At 38.8% G+C, this 10,799-nt stretch overlaps 1 protein-coding gene across 2 annotated transcripts in view; it reads left to right on the top strand.

The window, feature by feature from the left end:
- The window catches only part of LOC138012989 (transformer-2 protein homolog beta-like), a 13,919-nt gene extending 7,152 nt beyond the window's left edge, over window positions 1–6,767 (top strand). For both annotated transcript variants that reach the window (XM_068859943.1, XM_068859944.1), the window contains exons 5-8: window positions 1,500–1,559; window positions 1,817–1,932; window positions 3,756–3,886; window positions 5,177–6,767. In XM_068859943.1, the coding sequence (XP_068716044.1) occupies window positions 1,500–1,559; window positions 1,817–1,932; window positions 3,756–3,886; window positions 5,177–5,187 (318 nt within the window). In that variant the 3' untranslated portion in view covers window positions 5,188–6,767. The remainder of the gene's footprint in view (window positions 1–1,499; window positions 1,560–1,816; window positions 1,933–3,755; window positions 3,887–5,176) is intronic.
- The last annotated feature ends 4,032 nt before the right edge of the window (window positions 6,768–10,799 follow it).

The following is a 10,799-nucleotide window of genomic DNA, read 5'->3' as shown; positions in this document are numbered from 1 at the left end:
AAGATGGTTAACGTAATGCAGGCAGCTGGCATATCAAGCTTTTCATGGTTTTCATCTGATTTCTTGACTGTTGCAATAGCTGCAAATAAACATCTGGCATGGTTAAGTGTACATGTTTTTTATGAGGATGATTAAGGTAAATTTATGCAGGCTTGTCAGCTTTTTAAATTTTCTTTGTCAGGCTTTATGTGTTGTAAGTGCACTACATAACACTGTATGTCACTGGGTTGTAAGAGTGTGAGCGTAAGAGTTTAAGTCTGCTGCAAATAGGCTTGCAGCACGTGCCTAAATGACGAAAATAAATAGGTCGGTTGGAAACATGCTTGAGTTTCAACAAATAAGCCCCCAAAATCGCCAAGAATTTGTGACGTTGACGAATGATAAAGCACCTTCAATTTCCAAAATGATGGAATTACCTGGTGATAAATCACCTTGTCTAGGAGACTGAATTTTTGACTTTGCAGAAGCAATGGTCAACCGCATGAGTTGCATAATTGTGATCTTTGTGTTGAATTTGCACATTTCTTGTCAAACTTTATAACACTTGAAAGTAAAAAAAAAACTAACAACAACAAAAACCTGGTGTCTTGCTATCATTTTGATACAAATGTATCCTTTGTTTCACCAGTTGTTAGTAAACATGCAAGGTAACTTGATCGCAGGCGGCGGCTGAATTCCATATCACTTTTGATTTTGCAATAATACTTGTGTAGCCAAAAGTACAATAGAAAAACTTAACATAGCAAAAATCACCCAAAATGTTCTTCACTGATGGTAACTTTTTATATTCACAGGCAAAACTTACATGTATGTTGTTTTTATGTTGCTGATGGCAAAATATTTTCTTGATTGACACTTCCTAAAAACTCCCTTCTCCCTCTCCTAGAAACTGTGTATCAATATTTTTTTACTTTTGCATTAATATTTATCTTGCATAAGGCAGGCTAACAAAATCTCTACCTTGCTTAGTTGGCATTTTTGAGCGTTAAATTAGGATTTTCTGTCATTTGTTTCTGATAGCAAGTCCCATATTTTGAGGTCTCCCATCCAGATACTAACCCAGTCGACCAGGGATTAACTTCAGGGAGCTTTTGTCATGGAAAGCTGTCAGATGCTCAGAGTACAAATGTACATGCTAAAACTTGCGGTGAAAAAGAAAATTGTAAGGGAATTTGAAATGATCGACAAGTCAGCCTCGAAGCCAGTGTTTCTTGATTCCTTTATATTTTCTTCAATCTTCCTGGGTTTAGTATTTTTCTACTATCCACATGTCTTCTCGGGGGGCTATTTACCTAAGACCTCTACCATGGCACTATAAAGATATATGGTACCAAAACAATATTGTGTACTGTTAGAGCTACATATTTACGCAAAGACAACTTGAATCTCCTGGAAAATGAAACACAGCTCAGTTTGACAGTTATAGTTGATAGCTCAGGGCTGTCGGTCATTATCATTATCCCTTATGATAATGCTTGTCTCTGTGTCTTATTTTTAAGAGTGGTCGTTCCAGAGGATTTGGATTTGTCTATTACGAATCTACAGAGGATGCCAGAGAGGTAACTTGTAGCTGTAAATATTGGGACCAGAGTTAAGAATGTAATAGTGTTATTACATGTATTTGTGTTTTCGTTTTTGGTTTTAAATTTTTCATAGTTTTTTCCACATGAGATCTGATTTGTCTGCAAGGGTGTGCTTCAGCTGGTCCATGGCTATGGCTTTTGCTTATTAATCCCAGAGTGTGCTTATTACAAAAAAAACTAAGAACAAAAGGAAAAATAGTTTAGTAACATCAATTAATGTATTTCATTTGCAGGCTAAAGCAAGCACCAATGGTCTAGAAATCGATGGTCGGCGCATACGAGTTGATTACTCCATCACCAAACGAGCACACACTCCAACACCAGGTGTTTACATGGGAAAAGCTACACAGTATGTTTCAAGTCAATAATATTGTGTTGTTATAGCATTAAAATCTGAGGTGGAATTTAAGGTGTAGCTTTTGTGTATTTTGTGTCAGAGAAGGTGCAGGTCATGAATTGAAATAGATCACTGTTGTAAATGTTGATGAAATTTGCAACCAAATGTGGTTGAAGCTTGTTTATAAGCCACACCTTTTGAGTTTAAAATTAATGCAAATTGGGAGTCAGCTCACAAAATAATATATTCAAAATAACTTGGTCTTATTCAGATACTGTTGTGATACCAAAAAAAAACATGGTAGCTTAAAACATGATAAATGAAACAGTGAAGTGGTGTGTTTTAAGATCATTGATTGTGGTAAATTTTGAATAGAAAAATGCTTCATGAATACTACAATGATTGTACCTCTTAAAATTAAGGCTGTATCAGGGCTGAAACTTGGCAGTTGCCAGGTCGCCAGTGGTGACTTAAAATATACAGTAGCTGGGCAACTAAAAATTGGGATTGACTCGCACGATTGGCAACTATTAGTTTTAAGCCATTGACTCCCGGGTGTTCCCCATTGATGAGTAAAATCGTCTGGCAATTAGACAGGGTTAGTCTGGCTGGTTCAGGCCAGTTTGGGTGCCAAGGGGTTAAATGGAAAAGGATTTAACCCTAAACAAATCTGAACCAATTTGTGCGATGCCATTTTGATATTTCTGTTGGCACGTGAGTCCAGTTTTACCCAGAGCACTTTGCTGTCTGTTTTCGTTGTTGTCGCTTCCATGTGCACAACAGTCTTGGAATACTAAATCAGCTGGGAAAAAACAACATAATGTGGAGATTTCTCTCTGGGTGTGAGCCTCCTCCAATGATAATGAAGATGGGTAGGAATCCAGCAGAAACTACGAAAAAAAACAAAAGATCACAAACATTTCAAACATTTGGATGGATAAAAGGGAGACCGTGGCTGGTTTATGAAGAAGATACTGTAGAATGTTTTTTGTTCTGTTGACAATTACAATTAATTTAGTTAATTAATGAGTAATCAATTTCTCTGCACATTAATTTTTGAAATCTGTTAATTAATGCACATTCCTTTAAATGGAGTGGAAATTCTGAGCTACTTAATTTTGACCTGGTTGACTAAGAAATCAAGGAAACTGGCCTGGCTGGCCACCGAGCACTGGAGTTAATTTTTAGCCCTGTTGTGTTTTTGAAATTTGGTGCAAGTTGTTGTGCAGAGTTGAATTTGCATTCATTGTTGGTTGGCTCACTTACAGAATTTTCTGCATCACGTTGGTACTGCATGCAGTTTTGGTTCTTTCCTCAATACTTATTATTTCATGGGGTTCTTCTGGCAAATATCCCTTTGACATAGAAACTCTTTGAAAAGAAAAACAAGCGGTTTTGTAATGGTAACACTTCGAAAACCACTGATCTGTGGAATGGACTCGAAATCATGGGTCCCGGGGAGAAATGGATAAAATTGTTCTTGTCCAGTGAAGAGGTTGCAAGTGCAACCATGGACTTGCGGTTACTTCGAGTGAAAGAAAGGTCCCTGGCCTGAAACATAGTGTCGAACACAACACCGCTCAAGAATTTAAACTAATTACGAGCTTAAGTGGGTGAGGAAATGACGCAGTAATTCAGGCCCATTCTACAGATCAATGGTTTTTCGTGGTAAGCCACTCACTGCCAGGGAGGAGCTTGTAACAACTTCTTAGTTTATTTTGTGTTGTTGAAATAAGTTGAGATCTTGTACAATGCAAGTGAAGTGGTGATAAGTCATTGTGATGTATTAATTTTTTATTAATTTTTTAAAGTTGAAGTATTTGGATACTCTACAGGCATCGAAACTACCGCAAAGGTCACCATGACGATTATAACCGTGACAAAGAGTCCTATTCGAGGGATCGACGCAGTGACAACTATGGAAGCGGATATGGTTATCGTTCTCGCTCCAGGTCCTATTCACCACGTAAGTTATTACTTATTATTAAATTTTCAACCTCGGTTAATGCATTTCTTGTGCTCTGATTGGTTCACTCAATATCGGTTATCAGCTCACATATCTTAGTTTGACCTTGCATGGCAATTGATTGCGCTAAGCATCGCCAAGCTAAATTATTTTCGCTGGAAAGCGAAATTTCTCTCTGAATAATTTAAAAAAAGTTTGGGTCAATTCCGACGTTTAGAAGTACGGAAAAAGGCAAGAAATGTTTCTGTGATGAGCCTGTGTCTGTCTGACCACAAGGTATTACCCAACAAGTTTTTATGATTTCACTCGGATTTTCTTGCTTTTTTCGCTCGTATTTCGTACTTCCAAACTTTTGGGGTTAAAGGAATGTAATAAAACATAGAGGATATTAAATGGCCACATGGAGATACGAATTATTATGTATCTCACTCGTGAGAGAGACTTTCAGCACTTGAAGATAAAAGTCGTATCCCCAAGCGGCCAAGTAATGTTCTGTTTTTTATACAGATATTGATGAAATGTCCAGATTTAAAACTACTTGTTTTACTCATTTTCAAAAATAATGATGAAAAAGTGGTCACCAACCGCCAAAAAAAAACACATGTTGTGTAACATGAACATGATATGAAAGTTATGAAAAACAAATCATGATGATGTAAAATTTTACAAGAATTACATTAAAGCACAAAAGTATCTTACAATGAAGAGGAAGCTCGCATTTTATTGGCTAAGCGCGTTCATTACCATGACGACACCTATATTCTTACATGAAAGATAAAAATGATATGTTCACTGCGCACGGTGAAGATATGATTTTTTTTAGTAAAAGGGAAAATCCTGGTATTTCATCAGTACAATGTATGTACCGGTATCTCTATATAATAAAATACTTTATTCCATTCGCGCTTGTGGGATATGAGACTGGTTATAGCCAACTCGGCGCTAGGCACCTCGTTGGCTATTTACCATCTCATATTCAATGCACACTCATGGAATAATTGTTAATTGTCCCAAATTCAGCAACACTGAGCATCCAAACGAGCCACCTCCACCTCCTTTCGGTTGGTTTTCTTGTGCAATGTTTTGTTTATTTAAATTGCTACCCTTAAAAACTGCCATCTCAGAACAATACCTTGATTAGTTTACATGTAGGTTCCTCACATCCCAAGGGGTGCACTATTCTAATGGACACCTAAATCGTCTGGTTAGCCAGAGTTCTGTTTCATACAGCACTCTGTTAATTTTACAGTATTTTAATCGTGGCTAACTTGTTTTGTTTATCTTTTGTAGGGCGTTACTGATTCAAGTGAGATGATTTCCTTTGTAGGCTATCCTAGTGGAACCTGGTGTTGCAAAGTGTATTATAGTTAACTGACATTTCTCATTTATTGGGAAGACAAATACTTGCGAGAAATTTGCTTCTGTTTTTTTAGCATTATGTAGTAAGTTAGGATTTGATACACTTATTGCAACGGGTGTCGCATTCTAGTTTGGAGATGTTGTTTTGCCACACGTTGCCAGGAAGTCAGGAAGATTGTGGCAAATTATTAGTTTTTTTAGTACAAATCATGCTGCTTTTGTGATTTCATCACCAACTGTTATCAGAGAAGGGGCCTGTATGGTTGTAAAAACACACGTTGGGTGGATGAGGAGCCCATGTCTATCTTTTAGGCTCCAATTTGCCTCCCACCCCTCTCCTCCTCTTTTCAGAGTGCTAGTTGTTTCTAACTCATTGTGAGACTTTAATTCCCATACCCTCTGACAGACAGTAACAAAGCCTAGCATTCTCTTACAGAATTATTGCAGTTTAACCATGTAGCCAAATACACGCTATACCTTTGACTGTTTTAAGAAACTCAGTGCATAATTCAGGAGTTTACGTGGAAAGATACAAATCCTGATGCATGAAAAGAGAAAACTGCCCCCTCCCCCCCCCCCTCCGCCCAAAAAAAAAACATTCATGTAAAATCATACCAGATTTAAGTTCGACTTGTATCTCATTAGAACTCCAACATGCTAGTATGAGATTTTTTTTATCAAGTGGCTATCATTGTATTTAAGCACCGTACAAAATTAATTTGTAGTGTGGGGTCTTTTTTCAAGGAAAGCGTGATAACCCAACGCTCCTGGCACATCAGTCCCTGGTGTTGTTTTCCTGAAAAAGAACGAACACAGGAAGTTATTGATTGTTTGGCTTAAAAGCAACTGTGAGTAAAGCTCGGTTTGACATTAGAAGGAAGGGTATTGGCCAAACAAAATTAGTGAACGGGGAGACGCTATGGGCAATATTATTGTAGTGGTTAGGCCTTCCTCTTTTCTGCCTGCAGATTGAGAACATTTTACCATAATTATTTTAGAGCGAGCTCTTGTGTAGTCTAGAAGTTTCTCTAGAGTCGAGTGATTGGAAATCCGAGTAGCGGTCGACTTTCATAACAACGTACAAGGATTTGTGGTGTTTTCGCCAACGAGTATTTTCGGCAACGTCCAGGGGCCAGTAGCTCGAAGCCTGGTTAGCACTAACCGTTGGTTAAGAGGTATCGAACCTATCGGTTTCTATGGTATTTAACGCTGGTTAGGGCTAACCATGTTTCGAGCTACCCAGGTCAGGTCGCTAAGGTCTTGAGTAGTATCGATAACGTTTGATCTTTTCTTAGTCTGATCACTAAACCGAATCTAGCCACACGTAACTTACCTTAACGCGAAAACAACCATCGCGTTTGCGAAACAACTTAAGACGTGGGCGAAATCACTCATTGGCAAAACGACCGTTTAGTTGGGAATAGTTCAGCACTGGTTAGTGTCATTCGCTTGTGGAAGAACTCGGATTAGTATTTTATTTGTTTTCACATTTGTAAGGGAATAAAGTGTACCGTTTGGCTTCTTTGTTGGTTTTAACTTAGGTTTATTTTGCCATAGGGCAGAAACAAGCATGAAATGAGAAGATTTGAAAGAAATACCAACCGAAGAAGAGCGATTGGTCGAGAAATTTAGCAAGTAGCGCAAGAAAGAAGAGAAATTGAAGATAGAAACGAAGAAAATCTGAAGTTAGAAACGAGGGGAAGATTTGGATAAAGGGGAAACGAAGATTTATTCGAAGAACGCGAAGAAATTAAAGAGGAAAAATACGAAGAAATTCGAAGGTTAAGAAATTGTCATCTTGGACAAGAAAGAAGACAATTGAAGATAAAAAGGAAGAAATTCCGATGTTTAAAACGCAAAAATGAAGAAAATCGGGAGGTCGTTTTATAATTTGCAGGTGTCACAACGGACGAAAAATACGATAGAAAAATGAAGAAATGGCGTAGTTCGAGACTGACAGAAGATTCGATAAACGGGAAACAAAGAATGATCCGAAATGTTTGAAGAAATCGAAAGAAACAAAAGCCAAAAAAATCGAAGTTAAGACGTTTTAACTAGTGTGTAGAAGGAGGCATTAACTTTCTTAAAAAGGAATTCCGCGGAAAATGCAGGAAATGCAGGGGAAAAGAAAAAAGCAAAAAATAATCGGAAAGCGAGACCAGAAGGTATGAAGAAATTTTTATGCAAGAGTTGCAGATGGTGCGAGTAAATTGGAGATTCGGAGAGTGCAAGTTTCCGGGAGAAGAAAAGTTAGTATCGAAAGGTTTCTAGAAGTTCGCGAATAATTGAAGACGAAAGAAAAGTTTGGATGTTAGATTAGCTGGGAAAAGGGAATATTCTATTGAGAAGCCCACTTGATTTAAAACCAATGGAACGAAAACATGTCATGTGCAAGTAGCAAAAAGGAACGAGAGAGTTCTTTTTTTTAAATAACTGGTTGCCAATATGGCTTAACGGATAAGCTTGGCCAGTATCCAATAGGGTACGAAATTGCCAGATGAACGACCTTCACAATTTCGAACAATTTATACATACAGGTAAGGTACACTTAGGAATAGGCTGTACTGAATTCGTTTGGCTCAAAACATACCATATGGCTTTATTTAGAGGGCCCTGGCACGCTTTTATGTTTCCAGAACGCCCCCCTTCTCTCTCCATGCAACTTCTTGCTCTGTTGAGGTGAGTTCAGAACAACGAGTGAGGGGCAGCAGTTGTGCGCATGGTGTATCGCCGATTGAGTGGTGTTCTTGTAACGACAAGCGGTACGTTAATCAAACGTTGGCTGTGTCGCATCGCTTATATTTCAACGGAACTATATCCATTTGAGTGTAAACTTAACTGCTATCTTTATTCCTACGTAATCCATCCGCACTTTACTTCTATATGTACATATTCCAGCACTCGGCAAAGTCCCTTTTTGACTTCGGCTGTTTTTGCTTAGCCCGAGTAATGGAATTGAGCACACACAAGGGAAGAGAAATATACCAACCCTTCTTTAGAGTCAGTGATGTTCTTGCCTCGACTTGCATCGTTTTTAAGTGGAATAAAAACCAATTCTTTTAGGTATTAGGTACTTCTTGTATTTCATTCAGCTAAGATGGTTCCCGCCTGGGCACTTGTTCCCTTTTTTCGTATGCCTTATAGGAAATTAACTCTCCATGAAATTAACGCGAATCGTTAAAATTCGCTTTAATTTAAGTCGCGCTAATTATGTTGAGCATTACTTTCGGCGACGTTAATTAAGTGCAGCTTTAATTTTCGCACTCTTAATTTCCATTTATACTTCTAACCATAAGGCCATCTGCTTTTTTCATTGTTTACCGTCGAATGAGGGAGGCCTGGTACCCCGGCATCATAGCCAGGAAAACAACAAGTCAATATGGCGGAAAATTTGGTGGATGTTGTTGCAAAATTAAGACAGCGTGAGAAAAAGGATCAACCACCGAAACTCCTATGCGACATAAAAATGGCTTTAAAACGTCGTTGCGGTTTTTTTTTTTTTTTTTTTTTTTTTTTTTTTTTTTTGGAAAATGCCAAAAATTTGGGTAGGTCGGACGACGCTAAACGGAGAAAAAAAGGGGGATGGCCTAATTTGGAAACCTTTCCATACATTCGTGACACCTAAAAAAAAACGAAATAAAAGTACGATACAGTCCAAATTTGGAGGCAAAATCGCAGTGGCAAGTTTTCTTAGAAATCCCAGTCCCTGCCACTAAAATCCCAATCGGAGTGATAATAGGGGAGATATAATTTTGGGGCATCGATATGTTGTATGAAGCAGTTAATGATAAGTCTTAAAACGAAACATGAGATTACTATAGAACGGAGACAAAGACAGTGCGAGGTATAAGTTGTATCTGCATGGGATTGCTTACCCAAGTGTCCGCCCAAAAAGGCCTGCTATCACCTGGCACATGAAAGCATTCTGAATGGTGCAGTCTCGTGTTACTCCACGTTAGTCTCCTTCGCAGCCGTTATTTGAGGCGAGAGTTGCGTGACACCCAAATTACGGCTTTGAAGGAGACCGATTGTATGTAAACGCGAGGTGTTTTTTTGACCCCACCTAGGCGGGTTACCCAACTACCCGAGTTGCCCCACCTCTGTAAACAGGCCCTTTCTGTCCTCTCCAGTTCAGGAATGGACCATTTCTCGTTGTCATGGTCTGTTTCAGCTTCCTTTCGCAAGGGGAAGGACCAATTACAACTTTTTGCGCCAAAACTGAGCATAAGATCTTCCTTCCACTTTGTAAATAGGCTAATAACACAATACGTGTGCGGCTAGGAATTGCTGCCCGACAACACCCGTTTTTGTCTCCCTACCCAGGGATAATGTGGATGGGCGGTTGCTCTGAATATGCGCTATTTTTTTCCGAGGGCTACCGAATTCTAAACGGACTGTAGACGAATACGACTTTTAAGGTTACGGTAGACATTCATGGGCGAAATTTTTGTTTCTTATTTTATAGTAATTAACCAATACTACTTAAACTACATTTTCATTCAAAAATAGTACTCCAAATTGTTAAACAAAACGCGAGTTATTACTGAAAACATCTCTTCGATGGATCTTTCTCGGTCAGCAAAGGCGGGAAAAGCCAATTAGGCCCTGTTTACTAGAGAAAAGTGGTCCCCGGGTAACAAGGTCATCCGACGAGCCGAGTCAACTTAGGCGAGGGTTTATATATGAGAAACGAATTTACCCTTTGCCCGAGTCCTAAAATCTAAGAGACCTATAAGGGATTTCCGCAAGGAAAGAGGAAAGGAAAGCTGGAACTTTATCCAAGTGTCTAGTCCGGCGTTCTAGCGCTGGAGCAATGATTGGGGACACTGTAAAATGAAATTAACAATGAAAGCAAATCAAGTCAATTGTCGATTTTTGTGGTTAGGGAAATCTGGAGTACCCGGAGAAAACCTCTCGATGCAGAGTAGAGAACCAACCCATAAACCCACTTTATGACGCCGAGTCTGGGAATCGACCCGGGCTACATTGGTGGGAGGCGAGTGCTCTCACTCGCACTGGGCCAATTCAATTTATGTCAAGTAAAATTCCGCAATAGCCTTCGACTTAACCTTTATCAGTAAAATTTTGATAGGCATATTTGAAACTAAATTTTCGAAACCAATCGCAATATCAAACAAATCCTCACACTGTTTTGACGATTAACGCATTGTGAATAACATACAGAAGGGAGCTTCCCTCAGAGAGACATTGGTCGCTTAGGGTTCTTGGACCCCCCTCTTTTTTCGATTAGATAAAGTAAAAAAGAAAATATATTCACCAGAAAGTGTATTTCATAGCCTTTCAACTTATGTCAAGAGTCCATCACGGAGATGGACTCTTGCTGATGTATAGTTTATGGGCTATTGCTCTTAACAAAGCGCGTTCAAAAGAACTTTAGCAAAGGAGACCCGTGAAGGTCTACCGTAACTAAGTCCCATCTGTTTTTTTATCTGTTTTTTTTTTAGAACTTCTTCTTGGTAAGCAAATTCGAAGTAAAAAGAATATTTTTAACGATCCTCCCAAAACCCAAGTGCCGTTTTGTCACAGCAAGACG

Source organism: Montipora foliosa, chromosome 8 (genome assembly GCF_036669935.1).
Source record: "Montipora foliosa isolate CH-2021 chromosome 8, ASM3666993v2, whole genome shotgun sequence".
Taxonomy (NCBI): Eukaryota; Metazoa; Cnidaria; class Anthozoa; order Scleractinia; family Acroporidae; genus Montipora; species Montipora foliosa.
The sequence above is the reverse complement of the archived record's forward strand: the minus strand, read 5'-3'. Positions and strand labels throughout refer to the sequence as shown.